Source organism: Nothobranchius furzeri, chromosome 8 (genome assembly GCF_043380555.1).
Source record: "Nothobranchius furzeri strain GRZ-AD chromosome 8, NfurGRZ-RIMD1, whole genome shotgun sequence".
Lineage (NCBI taxonomy): Eukaryota > Metazoa > Chordata > Actinopteri > Cyprinodontiformes > Nothobranchiidae > Nothobranchius > Nothobranchius furzeri.
The window spans coordinates 42266331-42291588 of NC_091748.1; the positions used below are offsets into that span (position 1 = coordinate 42266331).

The 25258-nt window shown below is 43.1% G+C and overlaps 1 protein-coding gene across 5 annotated transcripts; it reads right to left on the reverse strand.

The window, feature by feature from the left end:
• Positions 1-939: 939 nt before the first annotated feature.
• On the reverse strand, positions 940-25086 carry dnm3a (dynamin 3a). 5 transcript variants are annotated; one of them, XM_054730062.2, is made up of 22 exons: positions 24922-25086; positions 24609-24817; positions 22930-23003; positions 22517-22666; positions 22196-22399; positions 16432-16530; positions 14893-15053; positions 14673-14815; positions 14428-14563; positions 14233-14300; positions 14009-14147; positions 13835-13921; positions 13671-13741; positions 13531-13591; positions 12880-12906; positions 11992-12105; positions 7648-7757; positions 3427-3532; positions 2670-2828; positions 2269-2492; positions 2034-2195; positions 940-1824 (listed from the first exon to the last, which is right to left on the reverse strand). In XM_054730062.2, the coding sequence occupies exons 2-22, from the start codon at positions 24767-24769 to the stop codon at positions 1512-1514; spliced, it is 2769 nt and encodes a 922-aa protein (XP_054586037.1). In that variant the 5' UTR covers positions 24770-24817; positions 24922-25086; the 3' UTR covers positions 940-1511. The 5 variants fall into 5 exon arrangements, with proteins under 5 accessions (XP_054586037.1, XP_015827295.1, XP_070409993.1 ...); XM_015971809.3 differs by having other exon boundaries at positions 940-1299; positions 24609-24980; XM_070553892.1 differs by having other exon boundaries at positions 24609-24980.
• Positions 25087-25258: the final 172 nt, after the last annotated feature.

A 25258-nucleotide genomic window follows, 5' to 3' on the forward strand; every position in this document is an offset into this window, starting at 1 on the left:
CAAGGTGGGTTAAGTGTCTTGCCCAAGGACACAACAACAGACTGACCAGGGCTCGAACCTGCAACCTTTCGATTACGGGGCAAGCACTAAACTGCACTGTCGCTCTGTGCATGCGTGGATTCTCTCCGGGTACTCTGGCTTCCTCCCACAGGCCAAAAGCATGGCTGTCAGGTCTCTTAAAGATTGTTCTTAAGTGTGAGTGTGAACATCAGGGCTATTCAATTCCAGGCTGGTATTGAGCATGTTTTGGTTTTAACCCAGCTTCAACACACCTGATTTCAATCAGCAGGTGATTAACTTGCTGCTGCACAGGGGATTCAACCACTGAATTTAGTGTGTTGAACTAACTAAACCACTAAAACGTGCTGGGTACCGGCCCTCGAGGCCTGGAATTGAATAGACCTGGCGTACATGGTTGTTTGTCCTGTGTGTCTCAACGCTACCCTGTGATGGACTGGAACCTGTCCAGGGTGTTCACTGCCTGTTTGCCCAGAGACTGCTGGAGATAGACACCAGCCCCCCACCATTCTGCTTGGATAAGCGGGTATAGAAAATGGATGGATGGATAATCCTCTCTGAGCATTTATTTATGTTAGCACTAGCTATCAGAGCATGAGTGGAGCCGACCTGACGACAACACTCAGTGGTCACTAGGGGTCATCATGTCATTATGAACTGTGTGTTTTCAAGCCCTCCTAGAAACCAAAAGGCTGTTTGCTACTTGAGTGTTTTTGGTGACTCAATAAAAAGCTTTCTTTAAAATTTCAGAAAAAGTTACACAGAATACATACAAGTAATTTCACAAATCGCAACTCTAGTGAAATCAGAGTCAGCTGCATGGTTGGACGTGTAGGGATGTTGATGGAGAGACCGAAAACAAAAACGTGATTATGACTAATTCTAAAAACTGTTTTTATAGACCCAAACTATAACCACAAATGAGAAAAACACAAGTTTATTCACAAATAGCAAAAACATCTTATTAGAGTTAATATTTATACAAAATTCAAGCTTTTGAGAGAAAAACCTCAGACAGCAGCGCACATTCCAGCCTTTACAGCCAGTCGTATTATGTACAAAACAGGCTCAGGACGGAGTGGACTTTTGCAGACATCAGTTCCCAGAAGAGAGGAAGAGAAGCCCAGGAAAGTGCTTCAGCTGGATTATGCATCATTCGGGTCATGGGTGTCTCTAGGTAGTGGTCAGAGGGAACTGGAGGGACCACAGGGGCAGATGGGTGGAGGAGTGCTCGGTAGAAAAAAGCCTTATTTCCCACTTGGGATTGCTGGGGGGTGCCTCCTGCAAAAATCATATTAAATGTGCAAGTAGATAATTTCATACAACATTAAACAATATACAAATATATTTTTCATTCTTTATCTATAAACTGTGTTCTACGAGTCAAAGCGCCCAGACTACAGAGCTAAGAACAACTAGGAAAAAAACAGAGGCTTAGAGTCAAGAGGTAGGGTGGCAAGTGTGTAAATGTGAGTCTGAATATGGGAAAGAACCTAAAGAACCATTGGAGAGAACAGAGGAAATGAGGCAGAGAGAAAAAGAACACAACCAAAAACTAGGGAGGAACCAGCAAAAAGAAGACAAGTGAAGAAAAAGTGTAAGACAAAGGCATATAGAGAAAATAAAAAATAATGGCTGCTGCATGAGAGGAACTCAGAAAGGTAATAAAACAAATGCATGCTTGGAGAAAAGGGAAAAAGAAGGGGGTGAAAGACTGATGCAAAGATGAAAACTTGACAAAGTGCTTGGCCTGTTGTTTCTGGCTTCAGTAGAAAGCTGCACGAAGAGAAGTCCTGTCTGCCGAGGCTGTTGGGAAGGGGAATATGAGAAACACATTTTCCAGCAGACCCCCACCCAGCTCAAATATCAGCCCTCTGTACCCGTGTGCCTCTGCACAGGAATGGCTGATTGTGTACATGTGTGAGTGTCTAAATGCCAGGTCGCTCTAAACCAGGAGGTTACCACATCTCAACAGGTCAGCTTTTAGGACCTGATTTCTGCCCTTTCACAGTCACCTTGGTACACAAGTGGGGGTGCGGTTGTGTTGACCAGCGAACTGCTGCTGAAAGCCATCAGGGGAAACACTGGTCCCTACGTGAGACACCCGGGGAACAGGCGGAGCATGGCCTCGATTCAACAGCTTGCCTCCGGTCACTGAGTTCTTAGGATGACTCGAGCTGAGTAAAGCAGAGGACTTTAAATGGCACGTAACACGGCTCACACACCCTTATCTACTGCATCCATGTATACCTGTGATGCTTTATCCAGGAGGAGTCCACAGGTGGAGGAAGAGGAGTGGTGCAGGTAGAACTGGAGACCTCTCCAATGACAGCAAGTGCCTCCTTCAGGGCAACATGTTTGCGGAGAACTTCTTCTCGGTGCTGCCTCTGCTCCGGTGACTCATCCATCAGAGATGTGCATTCCCCCAACGCGTAGAGCTGCGCCAGGAGCTCAGAGCTGATGAACTCCTTCACCTACGCACGAAGATCGCACACTGCTGTTACAAGTTTAAAGCAGTAGATTCTGGATTTGGACTCAAATACCTAAAAGTCAATGTGCATGTTTTAAAATGTACATTAAACTTCTGGTTTGACACAAGGGCACTTTAAACCACAGCGTTTAACTCACAAAAGGTGGTACAAAAGGCTTACACTATTAATCATCAGGTGCATCACTGTCTTTGGCATTAAATCTCTCATGGTTTTATAGATGATGCTCATGTAGGAGTCCACCAGGTTACGAATGGTCTCCACTTGGCGCTCCAGCTGAGGGTTCGTGAACTTCTCAAGTCCATTTCTGAACCCATCTTCCTAGAAGAACCACACACACACAGACACACACACGCGCGCGCACGCGTGCGTAAACCTTACATCTTGTGTCATGCGCTGCAGGGATAACACAGTGTGTAGTTTTCTGCTGTGAAACTTGCATGTGTGTAGCTTCTTGTCAGCTTTACTGTTGGTGACAGGAAGAAAAACATTTGATGGGATGAGAGCAAGGGGAGCCGAATGGAGCGAACATAAAAGACAAAGGCAATGAGAAGTAGGCAGGAGAAAGAGAAGGGGGAGTGAATGAGGGACGAGGAACTGCTGATTAGAAACAGACTAGAACACACACACACACACACACACACACACACACATACATATACACACACATATTGCAATTACATCATGGACCAAGAATGTGGGCTAAAGAGCCAACGACAGAGTAGGATGGAAGGGGTGGAGGACTCACTTTTTCACTTTGGCACTGGTGGGGAGAGAAGGGGAACATGGAGAAAGCGGGGTACAGGGTTATCGTTAGGGATTGGGGTTGGCAAGGGCAATGAGTGCATGTGACACAAGGCATAAAGAAGGCAGGTGGAAGTCCTTATTTCTAGGCTGAACTAGAGGCTAATGTACTAACTTTCTCAGGGTAGACTCCAGCTCGCAACAGAGATGCTTTCCAGCTGTCCAGCTCTTCCTGAGAGTTACAGGCCAACTCCAGGCATCTGTAGTCCTTATACACGTTCCTGTAATTTAACACATTAGGGTCAGATGTGGTCAAGAGTTTCCACAAAGTAATCTGTTGTGTTGTTTTGTACGATTAAAAAACACTAAGCTAAGGGGAGATTTACTCATTTAATGGTGAAACTTGAAAAAAAAAAAGAATATGGTGCAAGAGTTCATTTCTTTCAGTAATTTAACTTAAAGGGTGAAATTCATATGAGACAAACTCATTCCATGCAAAGCCAGATATTTAGATTAGAATATTGTAGAAAGGTTTGACATTCTAGACTCAAATTGTCACTCTCTAATCAGCTAATGAATCCTAAACACCTACAAAGTGTCATGCAACCTCCCTCTCAGCCATCAACCTCCTCTAGGGAGGCACCACAGAGCCGCTCAGACTCCATTACCCAACATCCCCAGCGCCAGGCTTCCGGTTCACGTCACCCGCCAAATCTATGTAAGGAAGTGCCGCACAACGCCGACTCACTCAGTCATCGTTAGAACCGAACCTAACCTAGAGTCCAAACCAGATCGTCTCAGATCACGAAGCCCGTTCAGACCAGACCAGCCAGATCTAAGAGTCCTGCCTGTTCTTAGAGACCAGCCTCAGACCAGGAGTCTCCGTGTTCAGCTGTGTCACCATACAGCTGCGCACCCGGCTCCCAGATTAAACAGCGTGTCCATTCAGCCCGGCGTCAGTCACTCCGCACTTGGGTTAAAAGCCACGCCACATCCAAACTCTCGCCCAGCTCGAGTCACCCCGTTACACAAAGGGTTCCTGAGCCTTTAGATCGGTGGCGCTCAGTCCTGGTCCTGGAGGCCAGTATCCAGCAGGTACTGATTTAAATCCGCAGGTGATTAACATGCTTCTGCAGAGACTGTTGAACTGCTAAATGGGTGATTTAACCACTCAATCAAGTGTGTTGGAGCAGAGAAACAACTAAAACATTCAGGATACCGGCCCAGGGCCAGCTCCAGGATTGGGTATCCTGCTTTAGATGGTTTCTCTGTCCAAGTTGGATTACTGAAATGAATGAATTTTTTGCACCGTATTCTCATTTTTTGAGTTTCACCAGTACCTCATTGTCTGAAATACGTTTTTTTTATTTTAAATAAAATAGATTAAGCTTGGGCAGCGGTAGCACAGATGATAGGACGGGTTGCCTCATGGTGGAGGATCACGAGATTAATCCCAGCCTTAGGGGTATTCTGTTGTTGTGTCCTTGGGCAAGACACTTTACCCAACTTGCCTGTGTTGGTGGAGGTCAGAGGGGCCTAGCCCCATAGCTTCCCATCACCGGCAGTGTGTGAACGTGACTAATGGAAGCACTTTGGGTATCTAAGCTCTATATAAATCCAATCCATTATTATTGTTAATAAAGTTATCTCTCTAAGAATGAACTCTGAGCATGTTATACAGCAACATTATTAGCTTGTCATCTGATTATCTACACTGTAACCCTAGATTAAGTTTCAACATAAACTCTTTAGTAATGACTATGTAATTTTATGTCCGTCCGTCCGTCCGTCCGTCCATCCGTCCGTCCATCCGTCCATCCATCCATCCATCCATCCATCCATCCATCCATCCATCCATCCATCCATCCATCCATCATCATCCACTTATCCGGAGTCGGGTCGCGGGGGCAGCAGCCTAATCAGAGAGGCCCAGACTTCCCTCTCCCCAGCCACTTGGGCCAGCTCCTCTGGGGGAATCCCAATGTGTTCCCTGGCCACGTGAGAGACATAGTCCCTCCAGCGTGTCCTGGGTCTTTCTTTAGGTCTTCTCCCAGTTGGATGTGCATGGAAAACCTCACCTGGGAGGCATCCAGGAGGCATCCTAACCAGATGCCTGAGACACCTCATCGGGCTCCTCTTTATGTGGAGAGCAGCGGATCTACTCCGAGCCCCTTGGTGTATAGCTTTTTGTTACTAAATAAAACCTGCAGTGCATCATGATTATTACTCATTATGTTTCTATCAGAGGGGGCGGGGCTATTTTCAGACAAACTGCACAGTGAAGAGTTTGTTCGGTGGCTAGCAGAGCTTTGTCAGGTGTCTTACATGTTAATACTGCTGTTGCTTAAAGTTCCCTCTTTCAACAAAGCTCAGGTATATTTAAATTTATGTTATTTGCGTGGACTGACAAATACGTAATACTGGTATAAATGAAGGTGCGTGTAGCCATGTTCTTTTACTTAAAATGTAAAATATTAGCCCTTTTTTTCTTTAGTTGTGTGAATAGTTCAACAGAAGTTTGGGCAAAGACCTGAACCAACAACGCATGGATGGACGCAATCGTGTTGAGATATTTGGATCCAGACAAAGGGAATGTTAGGAGGCTGTTGCCACAGCTTTCATGACAAACTAAGGTTTGTGTATAGTCGTTTCTTGTGAGTTCTTAGGAAGCTGAAGTAAAAAAATGATGAACACAAATGTGATTGATTACACAGCCCTTTACAATTATCACAGTTAAGCTTTACAACTTGTTTGACACCTTGCTAAAGTCTGACCCGTGTATCTTTGCTTATTTTTAAATGAAAGGCTATGATGTTGTGGTTACTGCAGCCATTACATTTCTCAGTAAACCTAAATGAGTGAGCCTTTTATTTGGAAACCACAGAATAAACACATGCTGTTTGAAGGCAAAATGCAAAAAAATAAATAAATAAATAAAATCACTTTGCAGGTTGGGAGGAATTCTCCAGTATTTTATATGCATTCTCATTGAAGCTGCTCTTCCCCTCCAGTCTGTGCACTAAGACCCCTTTAGCCTATATAACCAACACTTGGAGCTGTGGAGCCGACACGAGAAACAAAGACACAACTATAGGGTCTGGAGTGGGCTGTGGCCCATCTGTTAAACATTTTTCTTTAATCGCCCAGTTGTTTTGTTGTTCTCTTCTCACATTCAGAGCACACAGCAATTAACCTCAGACATGTGAAACCTGTGTGGGTGAAGAAACAGAGAAAGCTATGTAGGTTTTAGAAAAACATAAAACAAAAACAGATTAGGAAAATGTTGGTTTTTTTGGGCTTACGACGGCTCAGAAAGAGAGAAAGTGAAACGTCAGGGAGGGTGTGGTGTCTAATGGATAGGGAGCCAGGCCAACCATGACCATGGCCTGACTAGAGTACTATTATGGTACAATAAAAACTCTAAGATGTGATGAAGTTTGTCTTTGAGATGATTTGCCTCTTCTATCCACTTTATTCTTTCCATGCTCTCCTAAGCTCGTGGCCTGTATGAGCTCGTTTTTTCTCTCCAAAGTTGAGGAATTTCTGCAGCGCTACAACTGCTTGAGATTTGAAGAGTTTCCTGAGGTTTATGATTCCTGTCATACAGGGACAAAGCAACTGCTATGTCTGCCCCCCACCACACACACAAACACAGAAAGAGAAACAGAGAGCATGAGAGAGAGGTGGAAGGGGGGGCGCCACAGGACGGACTCTGACACATTCCTGGCCGATGGCTCTGATACTCTCTCTCTCTCTCTCTCCTGTTTTCTCACTCTCCTTAACTCTTCCAGCTCTTCTCTCTCCCTCCTTTTTTGTGGTGAGTGGAGCAATTCTTTCCGAACAAGAGCAGCCTCATCTCTGATCCAAGCTCTCTGGCTTTGATTAGCTGCTTAATGAGCCTGCCATCGGTATGCTGTGGTCTATAGGCACACTCTCTGCAGAGCCACGCTCACATATGTACAAATGCACTTTCAAATCTGGTATTGTGTGTCTGAATTCAACACAGCACAGAATTATAAACAAAGCCCACATGGTTTGGCATAATCAGCCAGGCTCTGAGTCAGCTCCAACTCCTAAACTCTTTTGTTCTCCTTTTTTATTTTCCTCTAGCTTTGTCACGACGTTTCACTCCAATCAACTCTACCGATGCAGCGTTGTCCTCAACAACCAGTACGCAGAAATATACATTCAAATCAGGTGAGAAAGTTAAAGAAAGCCTGACACATACTCTCTTTTTCTCTCAAACATTTATCCACCCTCGTAAAATATCATGAAGAAATATCAGCGAGCAGGTGACAAGAGCAGAACTCCCTTTTCTGACTCACCCGGCACACACACACACACACACACACACACACACACACACACACACACACACACACACACACACACAAACCTTGACTCAGTGTTGAAGATAGCGAAAACAAATTTGCTGGACATGAAGCCCTTTTCCACATCTCTGAGCTTTAAGTTGTCCAGAGGAAGCATGTACTTCTTCTCCTTCTCCTGAAAAAGACAAGAGTGTGGAGAGATTAAATCTGACAGAGGTATGCAGAGTAAAATATGACATCACAGTAAAACAACTGGTGTTGGTGGAAAGACACAACAGAGACGAGATTCATTTGGAGGCTAAAGATAAAAAATGGTCCGGTAGTATTTTTTTTCAGCTTGGAGGAGAATGAAGGCTTTTGGAGTGTGAGGAGAAAAGTGTGGGGACATGAGCAGGATGAGTGGATCGGAAGGGCTCGTTTCAGATGATGTGTCTGGATGTCAGCGTAACCCGTAGTGACAAAACACCAATGAGAGGATGCAGAGGCGGGAGGGGAAAGTAGAAAGAGATGCCCGTAAGTCTATAGTCCATCACCACCATGAGGACTTATGAATGACAGAGAGCAGTTGGAGGAGTGGAGAGGCCGGTGTGAGGAGAACCAGACTGTATGGAGGCAGGGTACATCACAGAGTTGAAGCAAAACTGAGAGGAGTATGAGGGGGAAGAAAAGAAAGAGAGAAGCCGGGCCCACATGTGAAAGTCATTACTCAGACGAAAGCTCTAACACAACATTTCTCCTAAAGTAAAGCCCTTCCCCCTCCTCTCTGGTCTCCAGCCCCGCTGACTAACCTCTGAGTAGAAAGACTGGTCATAGGTATAGCATCAGTGTAATAAAGGGAAAGATGGCCTCCAAAGGAGTATTCTATGAGTGTCTTTGAAAAACCCTGGATGATGTGTGCACCAACGCGCACTCAGGTCCCAACTTTAAGGTGTGTACGCATGCGGAATGAGCTTCGACACTACGTTTAGTTCTTCCCTCTGTCAGAGCTCTCCTGAACCCCATGACTTTCTTCATTTGCTCCCCCTTTCCTTATTTCCAAAGAGGCCCACTTCCTGTACCAGACACAAAAAAAGCCAGAATGTGATTGGCGCTCGTACAGCGACATCTGGGATCGCTTTAGTCAGAGAGGGAGGAGACTGGAGTTAGTATAGAGTGCACTGATGGGGTTGAAGTAAAAACTTAGAGATGTGACACAGAGGAAGAGGAGGGATCATGGATGATAGAGAAGTAGATGGAGCTGAATTTAGCTAAAGTAGACAAGGAAAGAGTCAGGAACAAAGATTGCAGGAGAGAGTGCGCAGAAGAAATCAGGAGAAACTCCAGACCTCTGCAAAGTTGATTCCCCATGGGCTCCATCAACCCATATATGGCTGCTAAGTTCCTCCCCAACTCTCTCTCCTTCTCACACCCCCCTTATTTCCTTATGCCTTTGCTGAGTGAACAGGCAGATCCCTGGCTGAATGAGCGAATGTGCCACGTCAAGACTGGATCCTAAGTTAAGACACTGTCCTGTGGACGGCTGGCCCAAGACACCTTAGCATCTTCGCGGGAGGAACGCCCGATGGAGCGGATGTCTGATGTGTGGTGACCTCTTGCCCCACAACCCAGCATGCAAACCGGATAGTGGAAAAAGGACAGAATACCAGAGGAAACATTTTGCCGACTCCTCTCCGCCACAGGCGGGACTGCGAGCAAACAACCGGAGATGGAAAAGGCGAGGCCGGAGAGACGAGAAAGTGAGACAGGGTCCTGCTCCGTCATCCCAGTGTTCAGACTACCTGTTCAGGATCTTACTGGTGTACAGTAGTCTGCACATTGGTTAGACTGTGCATGGAAGTGCATCGGCAGCCTGTAATAATGACATCTGCTAAAGCGACTCTGGACAGCACGAACAGCAACACGTACGCTTTTATTTACTGAGGCAAATATAGAATCTAGTATTTCCTTTATTTTGATTTTAAATGTCTTTAAATGCGCAAAAGATAGCAACCGCTTTGATTTATTCATGCTGCTATCAATTCAACATCAAGTTGAGTGATTTCAATTTGTATTGGCCGTTAGCTTGATAAAACTATACAACTTGAGTTAAAGCATCAAAACCTATTAACGCATAGAAGGTCAACAAAACCCGATCGGTTTGGTGAAATGTTTGACTTGTTTGAGTCTTTGCATGCGTACATGCGCTCCTGCATATGCAAACACCATGACACTGATTTGTATGTTGTGCACTTGTGGGGATGTGTGTCTAATTCACAGCTTTATCAGGGTGCTTGTGGAGTATCATACATCAGAGCTGCTGTCTTCCTCCTTCTAAGACTAATGGATATGTAATGTGGAACAGGCCTCACACACACACACACACACACACACACACACACACACACACACACACACACACAGAGGAGTAAGTGCAGGCTGAATGTGTATAGGCACAAGCTGTCTGTCTTTTTTCAGGCAGCTTGGTGGAGCCCTGGCAGTTGAGGGGTGCAGGAATGTATGTCTGCTTAGTGTGCTGTGTAGATTAAACTGTGAACCGTTACACTGGTATGAAGTCAAAGCAGGAGCGCGGAAAAAGGAGATGCACTGCACAACTGCCAGTAAGCTAAAAAAATGTGTGGATGGAAGTAATTATTAGACAGATAGCAAGGGCAGGGTGATATTGGAGTTTTGTTGGGGGGGGGGGGGGGGGGGTGAAGTGAGAAGAGATGTAAAGATGCTGTGGAGAAGTAAAGTAAGGTGGGGGGAGGTCAGCAGTACAGAAAGCCATGTGGGATTTCTCTGGGCAGATCTTGGACACTGGTGTTTGGACAAAGCTTCAGATTTTCCAGCCAGGAATGTGCTGAGTCCCAGGGAGACTGCCAACCGCAGAAAGGAGGGGAAGAGAAAACGGGCGAGACAGACAGAGAGAGAGAGAGAGAGAGGGAGAGCAAGGAGGAATATGAAGGCAGAAGAAAAAATAAAATAAATGCAGGCAGAAGTTGAAGAAAAGAGAAATGTGTGTGGAGGTGGTGTGGGCGGGGTTTCGTGAAAGCGGGAACTGTGAGAGAGAAGAAGCAGAAGATTGGCCCGTGTGTGTGTGTGTGTGTGATAGTAAATCTGATCTCCTGTGATAACACGCGTGACTGAGAATATGCTAAGGCCTCCCAAACACAAACAGCTGATAAACCTTATGACTCAGAGAGGGACCAAAGCATTGGTGATTTAAGCCCTGGTGCACCAAATGATTGGTCCACCACAGCAGTCCCATCGGGACTTACAAGCAGCGTGGTTCTATTGCTCTGGTGTGGTCAGAGCACATTTACGTGCTTGCATATGTACTCAAGTGTGATGACAAGAATGAATGAGTTGATGCTTAATAACCTTTTAACACTGAGTGTGTACAATCTGCATGCCTGGGGCTGCATCTGGAACACTGTTTAACTGACCTGGTGTTTATCTGAAAAGTGACCTTGTATGTGTCTGAGTGAGTGTATATTTTTCTCTGCTATTTGCATGCCACTTTGTTTACATCAGAGCCAACACGTATACTGGATACTGTATATACAACTGAGGCCAGTCTAAGAGTGTGTGTGTGCGTCTCAGTTTGGCTTGGGGCAGCTCCAGCTGTGTCAAAGTGAGCGGCTCCAAATGCCTAAACTCCCAGAAGAGGAAGAAAAGGAGGAGTAAGGGGGAGGAAGAGGGGGGGGAGGGGGTGGTAGAGGAATGAATGGAGGGGGTGAGGGTCACTCGCAGGTCCAGGTGGCAGGAGAGAAAAGCAGCAGTTAGAAGGCCATGCAGTTGCGTAAGCAGTCATAGCGTTTCTATGAAGCTGGAGCCTCGTTGCTTATCTTAGGAACGCTGTTTTCTAACAATTTTACCACAAAACTTTCAAACAATTTTTACCTACTCTCTCCAACAGTGTGTACACAACACATTACAGCAAGACCACCACACAATCCATTGTCAGTGTTTTCACAGAGATCTGAATGTTTACAGGCTCTGGTTTGCAGTAAAACCCCTCCTCTGACCTCCGAACTGGTCCTCGGCGCTTCCCCCTTCCTATGACACCAGCGGTGACCAGATGAGACTGTTGTGGTGTGTCTGCCTGTCTACACTTGCTGTGCAGACCTTCTGATCCTGTACAGCAGGCACAGACAGGCAGACAGATGGCAGCCCCACTGACATCAAAACATCTCAGCCACCTCCGTCATATTAACAGTCAGAACTTTTAGATTTTTAAAGCTGTGATAACAAGAGCAGTGTCTCTTCGGTTTCATTCTCTGACGTAACGTGCTGTTTTTGAAAGCTGTGAGATGTTTTAATAAACTTCTGATGAACTGTCTGGGCTGCTGTATTTGCTCATTCCATTTAAAAGTCACTCTAATTCTTGATTAATGAACATAAAAAGTGAGTATTTTCATAAAGCTCACCTCTTCATCTCTGAACCAGGACAAGCTCTCTGTTGAAAGGATAAACCAGAACTCCTTGGCTCCCCCTTTCATTATGCCAATGTTACTGATGGTCAGCCAGCCCTTGTGTATGACCTACATGACATCAAAACAACACAAACAGGAGCTGAGATGACAACAGCGTTAGTCTGTCACTGAGAGGTCAAAGGAAGCTGTTTATAACACAAAGACCTTGCTAGCTAAAATAAAAGTAAAGATGGGCTCAGGAACATTTGTAGTGAAGCTGTGCAAAGATTCTTCACATCAATTGCATCCTGGTACAATCACCAAAACATTTTGTATAGACAACCAGTAATGAAACAGAACATTAAGGAAACATGTCAGGACTTTACATTAAGCATAGAAAACAAAAGTAGCATCACATCTAGGAAAAAAGAAGGCTGGAAGAGACCAGCAGCACTGTGAGGAAAGATGAACAAGGAGGAAAGCTAGTAGAGATAATGTCCCAATTTAACATCCTGCTTCTTTTGTTGCAGTTGCATACATTTATAGAGCAAGAAACCAGAAATATGGATTTTAAACAACTGTAGGACAGAAAGAACATAGCCAATAAGAAGAATAACAGGTCAGTTGCAGATGCTGAAAAAGAAAGAAGGTGTTGTGCCAAATTTGCTCTGCATGCAAACCCAAAGCCCTTAAAGTGACTCCTGCACACACACACACACACACACACACACACACACACACACACACACACACACACACACACACACACACACACACACACACACACACACACACACACACACACACACACACACACACACACACACACACACACACACACACACATCTTCAACAGAGGCAGCAAGAAAGAAAAGCCTGAAGAATAAAAATTTGGTTTCCTACTATTAGCCTTGAGAAGGAGGCCACACCCTGGAGAAAAGCATGAGATAAAGCAGCATCACCATGGAGTTCATCTGTTTTTGGGGTATGTTGCCATAGGAATCACGTATAAATAAACTATTATAAAAGAAACATGATAGACTGTGTAAATGTGTGAAGTTTTCTTTCATTTCTCTGTGCTGTGGTTACAATGCACTGTTGTTAAACACACATCGTCAGCTTCATGTATCAAGACCCCTGATCCAGCACACTAGCAGCATGTTTTTCATTATCGCTGCTTTCACAAAAAACGCACGACACATAAATCAAAGCAGGGAGAAAGAAAATTTGTAAATTATGACTTGGAATGCAGAACCCAAGTTGATGCAAACATAACTTAGATTTAACTTCTAATTTTAATGAAGATAAATGACACAAACCGAGCCCTAAAACTGAGAAGGAGAAAATATGTAACTTAAACCAATTCACACACAGTTTACCGACAGTTCAACGGTGAGGCAGTTTAAAAGTTTTCTTTGATAAAAATAAATGTATTCTAAGTGTATTTCATTTAGTTTTTAAAGCACCTCCCACCACCAATCAGTGAGGCCCAGAGTGCTGAAGGCTAAAAAGGTACAAGACAAATTACAGTTTTACTTCAGAACAAAGCCTCACCTGGTTCCTTGAGCTCTGTGCTGAAGAGGTGCCATTGTTTTGTTTTTGCACATGCTGGGAACTAAAAGAGATACAGAGCATTTATATTAAACTAACAAATTCCTGATTTGATTTGGCTTTAAAGCAGTGAGGTCACTCACTTTGTGAAGCCAATGAAGTCTTCATGTTTGGTATTTATGTAGGCCAGCTGGATGTCGATAAGCATTAAGACCTTATCAAGCAGACGTGCATAAACCAGAACAGCAGATCATTATACAATTGACTATAACACGTTGGACTTAGTGAAATCTTGTTTGTGAACAACCTGGTCCCTGCATTTACTCTCTTGCTCTCGAATTTCAGTGACAACTATCCTCTCCGTCTCATCTCGCAGTCCAGGGAAAGAACTGAGCTGCAAGAAAACAAAAGCAGCACAAATTATACGCAGAGAAAAGCATTAAAAACACAACGCATGTACACCAAACACACACATTTATACCTTGCTGATGCACTGGTACACAGTGGAACACAATTCTTGACTGACCATGTCAATAAATTTAATACATGGCTCTTTTAAACTTGATATCTGTTTCTTCACTATGGCTTCAAACGCCATGTCAGGTGTGAACAAGCCTGTCCTGTTGGGAAAAAGGAAACTGTCACAGAAAAAGTGTCAGCTAGCCCAAAACATTTGATGCACATGTTGGATTTTCTGAACTGTACCTGACTCCATGTATGTTTCTAATGGCGTAGTTGATTTCCTGGCGTAGTTTCCCCTCATCAGACTCAATCTTGAGATAAAACATTTATGGTGACCGTACTACTGAAGAACATGAAGAACCTTTGCGCCCTTCCACACTACGTGCATGATGTTTGCAGATAAAAGTAATTCCAAGCACCTCACACAAACTCACATACCTTCGCCAGTTCAGAAGGGAAGCGCTCGTGAAAGATTTTATTGATCCTAGCACCTCCTGACAGAGTAACTGTATCTACTCTGTCACCAGACCCCTCAATTAACTTCTCAAAATCAACGGCCAAGCGCTGAACTAACCTACAGGACAGAAACATAGAATTAAAAGAAAATGTGAAACAGAAAGTGAATACGAATATGCACACGCACGCATGCACACACACACACACACACACACACAATGACTGACTGTAGCAGAGTCTTGGTCCTGCGTGCGGGATCATCTGGACTAAAGTGTTTGTACTCTTCAGCCTCCTTATGTAAGGACAGGAGCAGGCTCTGCAGATGACTACGGAAGGATGGAAGGGTGTCTCGGATGTGGTTTGTCAGTTGCTGCAAACAAATACTGTCAATACACACACATCCCATGTTTATGTTCCCATGTAAGCATATGCATTTGCATTGTTAACCTGATTAAGGATTCTCTGTAAATAAGGGGTTCCCATTTTTTCAGCCAAGTGTTTGTAGGCTGGATGAGACAGGAAGAACTTCCTCTCAGACTCCAGAGCTGCCTTAATGTCCTTTTTCCCATCAATGTCTTTCTGACTGCGGTTCACCACCCCTATGTAACCTGGCGAGGAAAAGGAAAAGGTGAAATGGAAATAAAGTGTCTGTGATAGCTAAAAGGTTCACTGAATATATCAAGCAAGGACAAAAAGGAGAAAAACTCTCATCTAAATTGCATTTTGTGATGTGTCCTTGGGAACTCTTCCCAGAAAAACCATTTGTTCCATTATGGCTGTAGCTCACATAGAGATTTCTGTGTAGTGAGCCAAATCCACAACTTAGATGTAACAGCACAAGATTTTATTTATCTTGTGCTTTCACTGAATCCTGCTACCAGAGCGGTTATGTCAATGGGACTCCATGGCTAATGCATTTGCACTGAAGAAGAAGCATGAAGAGCCCAACAACTGGAGGTGCTTTACCCATTCTGTACACACTGCCCCAGTAGCCTGCAGGCTGGTATCTATTCCTCTCTGTCTCTTTCTTTGACAAACACTCACTCCAAAAACACAAAACACTGCAAGACCAAGGGTAGGTCGGTGCTTTCAAGCATTTCTTACAGTTCTTCTCACTGTTGGCTATTTATAAATCAATATTTATTATCTATTATTAGCTATAATTTTTTTTCTGTTTGTATGTGGGCTTGTATATGCATAACTGAGGACATTTTTTTTTGCTTTCTCCTGTAAACTGGGGACATTCTGACTCACATGGAAACTCACATCAAACTATCTTCTTGTTGGTATTAGAGGTATTGTGTGAATAAAGTTTCAGTTACGTTTAGTAACAGCCAGGTAATGGTCATTGGGGGGGGGGGTCAATGAATGGTTCTCACTCTGAACTCCAAAATTCTCACCAACTGCTCAGTCTCCATTTTATGTTGCAGTCTCTAGAGCCGAGTCGTAATATGAATTGGGGCTCGTCCGGGATCTGTCAAACCATTGGAGGAGACTGAAGCTGGAGGTACAGAAGCTCTGTCCTGCTCTGTTATGTGAATGACTTTTGAGAAGCCTTTGTGTGTGGCTTGTGAAGAGCCCATCTTTTTCTTCTCTATGGACCTTTGGGCTCTAGAGACTGTGGCTCCTGTTTAGTGCAGGCATACCGTGGTTAAGTCGAATGTCCATAGTTTGGTTAGTTTGGTGCAGAGGTTGGCTTACTGGTGGTGGATCACATTTAGATGTTACTGGCTGGGTGACAACAGTAACTTTGTGTTTGTGTGACCAGAATAGCAGAACTCCATCAACATTAAAAGGTCTTAGTTTAAAACTCTTGCCTGCAAGGTGATGAGAAACATGCATTCTTTCTAAATTAATTCAAAGGAACACTTTTCTCCTTCGGTGATGGTACGTACCTGTGGAGTAAAATGTATGTCGCGGTGAAAATGAGTTTGAGATAAGGCTGCAAGTTAGATTGAAAAAGATATATTCAGTACAGCTGCCCACCTCTGCGTAAGGGAAGCAGACGGTTTTCTAGTATTTCCCTGGCATTGGTTCCTTGATCCATCAGATCCAGTTTTGTGATGACACCAATTGTTCTCTGACCTATGGGAGGACAAAAGAGGATTTTCTTTAAAACAACTAGATTGTTTGAAGGGTTTAGTCAATGTTGTCATTTTTTGTTTTATATAATAAAAATTCAACTCTTGTAAAGTTGAGGATACTTTAAGAACATTGATGAAAATGCTTTTAAATGCATGCTTCATTGTTTTCACACATACAGTGGGATGCGAAAGTTTGGGCAGCCTTGTTAATCTTCATGATAATCCTGTTTAATTTGTTACTTTTTATGATGAAATCTTTCAGTTGAATATATCAAACAGGAGACACACATGGTGATATTTGAGAAGTGAAACAAAGTTTATAGGATTTACAGAAAGTGTGTCATGTTCTGTGTCCCCTTGGTCGCCAGCCCCCTCCTGTTCGTCCTCTGCGTTCCCTCATGTGTCTCCTTGTGTTCTCCAGCTCCCTCTAGGCTTCCCTCGTGTTTCCTCCTAGTCACTCCCGTGTAATTCTTATTGGTTTGTATTAGTCCTCCTCACCCCTCTAGTCATTAGTTGTTTATCTTTGCCCTTAGTCTTTGGGTTTAGTTATTTAATGTTTTATAGATTATGGTTTATCTTTCCCTCTGCTTAAGTTCTTTCCCCATTAAGTTTATTAATGGCACCTGTCTTCCCTCCAGACCTCACTCCTCATACCTGTCACCTGTTCCCCTGATTGCTCCCCTAAGTGTTAAAAACCCTGTCTTGTCCCTCAGTGTTGGTTGGTCTATTGTCTTTGTCAGCGTTGTTCTGCCCTCCTCTAGTAACTCCAGGTCCTTGCTCAAAAATGAGCTTTTGTTTTTGTAATTCAGTGTTCCTAGATTTTTGGCTTGGCTTCCTGCCCTTGGAAATTACTCATCATCCTAATAAAAGGATTTTTTCATTTATTCAACCGCTCCTGCCTGAGTTGTCTGGATTTCTGCATTTTGGGTCCAAACCTCCTGCTCTCAACGTGACAAAGTGTGCAATAATTGTTTAAACAAATTTAGGCAGGTGCATACATTTTATTAAACCCAAAACCTTTAGAACTAATTAGTGGAACTCTAAATTGCTTTGGTAAGCTCAGTGACCCTTGACCTCCATTCATAGCTGAATCCAGTTTTAAAAAAACAGTATTTATGGGGGCCAACTGTAAGTTTCCCTCCTCTTTGAATATTCTCTGAAGAGTAGTAACACGGGGTCTCAAAACATCTCTCACTTGAACTGAAAACAAAGATTGTTCACCGTCATGGTTTAGGGGAAGGATACAGAAAGATGTCTCAGAGATTTCAACAGTCTGTTTCCACGGTTAGGAACATATTGAGGTAGACCACTTACAGTTCAAGTTAAGGCTGGAAGTGGAAGACCAAGAAAAATCTCTGATAAACATAAGTGAAGAATGGTGAGAACAGTCAGAGTCAGTCAACCCACAGACCAGCACCAAAGACCTACAACATCATCTTGCTGCAGATGGAGTCCCTGTGCATCATTTAACTATTCATAACACCTACAAGGAGAGGCTGAACGTGGGAGTGATGCAGAGGAAGCCTTTTCTCCGCACAAATCACAAATAAAGCTGCTGAAGGTTTACTAAAGCACAGTTGAACAAGGTATTTTGGAATAAGGTGCTGTGGACTGATGAACCTAAAACGTCTCTGTAGCGGCACCAAGACTCTGGAGTGTGCTGCCACTAAGAATTAGGTCGGCCTCTTCACTGTCTGGTTTTAAATCTCTTTTGAAAAACCATTTTTATCATTTGGCTTTTAACTCAGCATGAGTCTTTTTAGTGTTGGTTCTTAAGCTTTAGTTTTTGTGCATTTTTATGTTGTGCATTAATGTTTTTTTCATTTCTGTGAAGCACTTGGGTCAATTTTATACTGTTGTAAGGTGCCATACAAATAAAGTTGGCTTAACTAAAATTGAGTTATTTGGGCATAACAAGGGGTGTTATGCTTGGAGGAAAAAGAACACAGCATTCCAAGAAAAACACCTACTACCTACTGTAAAACATGGTGGTGGTTCCATCATGCTGTGGGCTGTGTGGCCAGTGCAGGGACTTGGAATCTTATTAAAGTTGAGGGACGCATGGATTCCCCTCAATATCAGCAGATTCTGGAGACCAATGTCCAGGAATCTGTGACAAAGCTGAAGCTGCACCGGGGCTGGATCTTTCAACAAGACGAGGACCCTAAATACTGCTAAACATCTACTAAGGCATTCATGCAGAGGAACAAGTAGAACGTTCTGGAATGACTATCTCAGCCCCCAGACCTGAACATTATTGAGAATCTGTGGTGTGAGTTAAACAGATCTGTCCATGCTCAAAAGCCATCAGACCTGAATGAACTAGAGATGTTTTGTAAAGAAAAATGATCTAAATACATTCAACCAGAATCCAGACTCTCATTAGAAGTTACAGGAAGTGTTTAGAGGCTGTTATTTCTGCAAAAGGTGGATCTACTAAATAATGAGCAAATTTCTCTTTTATGCTCCTGCATAAATTCTATAAACTTTGTCCATCTTCTCAAATATCACTGCGTGTCTGCTATATGATGTATTTAACAGAACTTTTTATCGTAACAACCAACGATTTATTCAGGAAAATCATGATTAACAAGGCTGGCCAAACCTTCACACCGCACTGTAGATAAGTTCATGTCTGCAGTCAGATGTGTTTTGCTCCACCTCAGAGCTGTGTTTCTGCTCCCAGATGTTTTGCTACACATACAGATGTACTCTACTCCAGTTTGAGTCATCCTGTTCTCACACAGTATTCTGGTTGTGAAATGTCTCTTCTCAGATTTTCACGGTTTGCTCTAAGATTGTGAAACAAAATTGCCCAAACCAATAAAAATCCCAGAAATGACGCTGACCCCTTCCTTCATGTGTGCTCTCTTTACTCTGCAGAAGGTCTCCTTCTCCACTGATAACTGCTTAACTAGACTCCGTGTCTCCCACACAGACCTATAACAATTTACCACGTCCACCTAGAACCTCTAGACACATTTAATCTTTTTTAACTTTAAAAAATGCTGCAGAAAACATTTGACTTCTTTTTGCACTGAAGGAGCGCGGAGCCTCTGTCTGATTGCATGTGGTATTAGCTGGAGTCTGGCACTGTATGTCAATATGAAACAGGGAAAATCTAATCAAGTTAGTTTCAGTATTGACAGGTCAGAGTGACTAAGGTCTGCTCAGCTGTATTTGATTTAAAAAAGATTTTTTTAACCAAAGCAAAGTTTGAAAAATAAAAAAACTATCATTTCCATTAAAGTCTGTATTTCCAGTTTTCACACCTGTGTGTCCTGTTTGCCATATTTACTACTGAGACCAGTTTCATGTGTTTTCATGGAAAACAAGAAAATGTTATCCCAAATTTGCTGGGTTCCTTTTATAGGAAACATTTTTTCTGATTGGCTTAATGAACTGACCTGGATTGGAATGTTTATTATGTGAAATGCCTTGAGATGACTTTTGTCGTGATTTGGCGCAATATAAATAAAATTGAATACAATTGAATTGAATAGTATATTTGCAAACTATTCCTACACATTCTGCTTAATTTAATATCAAAGAATATATTATTTCAAATATCATGAGCCTCACTCTAAGGAAAACCTTGAAAATGCACAATCACTTTGCTAATTTCCTGTTAACTTATGGGATAATGAAGATCATTTAGAATTACATACCGTAAATCCTCTAATACAGGCCCGGGCCTGTATTTGACTCAAGCTCATCAAGCTCCAGGCCTTTATTGGAAGGAGGGCCAGTATTAGAGGCAGGCCTCTATTTCTATTTGAGCAAAATGAACTAATGGTTCACTGGAGTTTTTGACAATTAATATTGAGCCCACATTTTCAAAGTTAAACACATTTCTTTTAACAACGGTAGTTTCTACTTCAGCCCTCTCCCCTCTCCCCCCTCCCCCTGCTTCAGCCCTCTCCCCCCTCCCCCTGCTTCAGCCCTCTCCCCTCTCCCCCCTCCCCCTGCTTCAGCCCTCCCCCCCTCCCCCTGCTTCAGCCCTCTCCCCCCTCCCCCTGCTTCAGCCCTCTCCCCCCTCCCCCTGCTTCAGCCCTCTCCCCCTCCCCCCTCCCCCTGCGCAGCAGCCGCAAACTCACTGATGCGCCTGCAGCCTCTCGGAGTTCCTGCTGCTCTAAACATTAAAATAATTATTTCATTTTCTGTTCCTCACTTCTGATTACCTTCAATGGTGTCTGTTTGTTGCAACCAGCAGGTACAAAAACTAACTTGTTTTTATTTGACTATTTTTCTGTCCTGCCTGTTTATTATCTTCCTGCATCTCCTCTCAGTCCTAAAGAGAAACTGCTACCTGGGTTCATATATATTCACCTCATGAGTTACCTTTGAACTGCAGTTCTAAAAGACCTACAGACCGAAAAAAACAGCGGAGTGCTCGCTGCTTGGCGGCCGCATCGGTGATCGGTGCGTCACCGGATGACAAGGTGATGCGCCCCGCTCCACAGCAAAACGCATCAGGCGCAAATAAAAGACAGAAAACATCAAAGGAAATGAACCGACATGAACGATCGCATGTTAAATAATTTGGCAACACCTGATTGTTACTGTGGCCGTGCTCAGGAGGCAGATTACCGACCGCAAAAACAGCGGAGCGCTCCCTGCTTGGCGGCCGCATCAGTGATCTGTGCGTCGGAGGACAAGGTGATGCGTCCCGCTCCACAGCAGCGAAACACATCAGGCGCAAATAAAAGACAGAAAACATTAAAGGAAATGAGCCGACATGAACGATCGCGTGTCAGTACCGACGCTCTATTTAGAATTAGAATTTCTACCAAACAAAAGCACTATTTTCTAGTTCTTAGCGAAAAACACAACATATGCAAAAAGGTCAGGTTTTTCATTTTTATTTTTGGTCTTTCACCGCATTCTTCTAGTTATTTGTGCTGTCTGAGCTCCATAAACCTGTTATTTCTTGTCTGAGAGGAAATCTCTGGAGTAAAATGGGGAAGAAGTGGAAATGAAACATCTGTAATTACTACAATTGGTTACAATATCAAAGGTGGTGCTCCTGAAATCAACAGAAGAAATCTGAACACAAAAAAGAGAAGCTCAAACCAGAATCCAGGAGTAGCACAGCAGCAAAAGAGATTTTTCTTTCAAATTACAAAAATTTGATCTTAATAATAAAAAATATCTTCCTCAAAACACCTGAATGTAAAGCTACAGTAACAACCAGGGGAGTACCCAATGGAGACTGCAAACCACTGAAATACAAAATATGATTTGGTCAATCCTCGTTCTCATTTTGAGGACCTCCGATCTGGAACGATCTGCCATCTGCAACAAAGCTGTTAACACATTTTACAACTTCACTTAACTCCCAGGTGAAAAAATGGCTGAAACAAGTATAAACTTGTGAACACTGATGTTTCTTATCAGCTCAACTAATTAATTTACTGTGTGTGTGTGTGTGTGTGTGTGTGTGTGTGTGGTGATTATTTTTATAAATTCTGTTAAATGATTTTCTCTAAAAGTCCAACCAAGGACTAGGTTTGCAAATTAGCCTCTGGCAAGAAAACCTCCAACGGTTGCATTGCCCTTACATGTAACATTGTCTTTGAGCTCTCCTAAACTAAACTAAACTAAACTAAACTAAACTAAACTAAACTAAACTAAACTAAACCATCCACCTACAAAAAGCAGTTTACCTTGAGGGTCAACGTCTTTGGCTAGTTTAAGTGCATCGGAGTTGGCCAGGTCAGAGTTTGCTGGTGTGACGGCCAGAATGAGACAGTTTTCCTTACAGATATACTGCATGATAATGTCTCGTATCTGGTACTCTATGTCTGCAGGCTGGTCACCGACTGGAACCTTGGTGATGCCGGGCAAGTCCACAAGTGTCAAGTTCAGCACTGTAAACATAAATCAACACACATTTTAGATTGTTAAAAACTGTAAGTAAAATACATGAAGTGTGCTAGTGAAACACACACACACACACACACACACACACACACACACACTGTTACCATGTGGTGAGTGAATCTGTAGGGTGATGGGGACCGGAGAAATGCTTTTATTTGATCCTGTCAGTCTGAGCGTCTCTGCTTCGATTTCCTTGCAGATCTCATCAAAATCTGTGAACTTTTTTCCTTTACAGTGAAAGAATTCCCCGTACTCTACAGGAAACACAGCGAGGGGAAGAAAAGGCACAGATTTGAAATGACATCAAAGTTTCTCTTTGATTTAAAGTCAGTCGAACGAGCAACAAAAGAGCTCCGTTTATAACTGAGGCTGGACTAAGTACTACACTATCTATTACAGCCACCACAGGATAACTATGTCACAGTTCTGAATGTTAAACATAACCCCATCATTGGGAAAGATATCATGCTGCCACCTAGTGTTGGTTGTGTATACATGCTAGAGCCTGTGCTGTTACCTGTGTCTGAGTTCAGCAGCTGGAGGATTAAAGGTCTGCGAGTCACGATTCCTGAACCTCGTGGAAGAAAGTCTCTGTTAGATGAGAGAGATTGATATGGGATAGAAATTACCACACAGATGAACACAATGCTCTACCAGAAGCTGGCATCTCCTCCAAGTGGCAACAGCATTAGTTTAAATTTAGATACCCTCTAAAACATCAAACTAAACCTAAAATTTACAAAAAATTATTTACCATATGATGTGTAAATATAGAGCATTGTTTTGAAATGAAATATAAGGTGAAAAATCTCCTCCCCTTCCTTTAAAATTCTCATTCAGGAAGTTTGTTTTATTACATCCTGTCTTTCATCAGACAGCTACAGTCCACCATGGTGCTGGTTAAGACAGAAACTCCACTGAAACAACCCCGGGAGTCATGAGTTAGATGCTGTATTTTTAGCACCATGAAGTATTTTAAAAGCCAGAGAAAGATGCAGCAGCAGTGTTTTAATGTGCAGGCAGGAAGGTCTTCTGCTCCTGTTATTGCTCAGAGGTCATGTTTACCCCCAGCCTCTTCACAGCTAAAGTGCTGCTCTGACTGCTGTCACTCGGTCACGAGCAGCATTCACCACTACACGCCGGCAAATATATGCAGCTTGGAGATCATGATGCATAAATGAGATTCATTATAGGAAATACCAAGCAGGTTCCTGAGTTGCATGCATTGTTTTACTTTTCACAATACAATTGATGATATATTATAAATCTGCGTTCTGAATCACGTAACTACAGACAGCAGATGTTTAAAAACCAAAAATATACTTCTCAGGATTTATTCATCATGAGGCATTTTAAGCCTTCTCCATTTTTAGTTACTTTTTCTGCAGGCTTGATTACCACACCAATTTAGTATTTAGTTGTTCATTTCCCTGTGAACGTTTGTTTTTATTTCATTGTTATTTTGGTGTTTAAATAAGGAATTAATGAATTCATACTTAAGTTTTCAAATTCAGACAGCACACCAAGGCTTAAAGAGTGTAAAAGTGATGGCAAGTCAGGATATGTGGCTATAGAGCATAATCATTTTGCTTTGGCTACTGTTTGATTTCTAGGCTACCATAAAGGATCAAATGTGTATTTGGTAATTTAACGATATGCCAATGAACCATGGTGTTTACAATTTGAAGTTCTTGATCTTTTGTTGAAATGTGTGGTACCTACATTGATAGTGTAGCTCACACCATCAGGAAAACAAAATCTTGGCAAACGTTTATCCTTTAGCATAACAGGGTTCGTACACTTCTGCCAAAATACAATTTAACACTGAGATTTTTAGATTTAGTCTTGATTTCCATTAACAGTGCATGCTCATGTTTAATGTTGTCTCATCAGTAGGCTAAATGTTATTAAGCTATACTGTAGAAATGCAAGGCCCTCCTAAATGTAGAAAATGCTAAATTAACATTCAGGCATTTTCAAACATCCTCAATAATAAAAATATTACTATTAGGGAGTAAATAAGGCTCTTGTGCCTAGACAATACAATCTTTATGTCTAAGAGTTTAATCTGAGGATCCATCTGACTCAGTTCTAGCTGGGAAAGATGCCCCTTTTGGGGATTTCTCCACCACTTCTCTGAAACTCCTCCGAGCCACATGGGGACTTTTCCCAGGCCAGATTTAGGTGTTTGTTTACCTGCCCACAAAGTTCTCCAGAACGGAGCTCTTCCCCGCACTCTGGCCCCCCACCACGGCGATCTGCGGTAGGTGGAGGTGGCAGCTCTGCCCCACGCTGCCCAGGGCTCCTTGGAGCTGGTTGACTAGCGGGATCAGGTCCTCCATCCCGCGGTTGCCCATCGCAACAGGAACCGCTACCTGCCCAACCCCTTTCAGTTGCGTTTTCTCCTGATTCAGTCAATCATGTAACCAACATTCTTAGTTGGAATGGAAATAATAGCAGCGCAACTTTAAAAACTCTAAATAAAAGGAGTTTTTAGGGTAGGTGCTACCTTTAAAAGGTCCTCACTTGGACAACCCGTTAGCGCCTCAGAGGAACGTCGACAGTCGCTGACAGAAAACTAATAAAAAGCTCGCTGAAGCCACGTTTCTTGTTTCTAAAGTAAAAAATTTCCATTTAGTCGCTTCCTTTAACTCTGGACTCGTTTCATGGCTTGTAGCGGGGCTAAGTTTGCTCCATGGATAGTTGAAAAACAGTCTGCACTGACAGCTAACGGAATGAAGTTTACTACGCATGCGCCTTAAGTCTAGGTGGGTAACCCCCCCTCCTTTAACAGAAGATGGACAAAGTTAGGGGCCAATTACAAGAGCCCTAAAACGCAATTACTC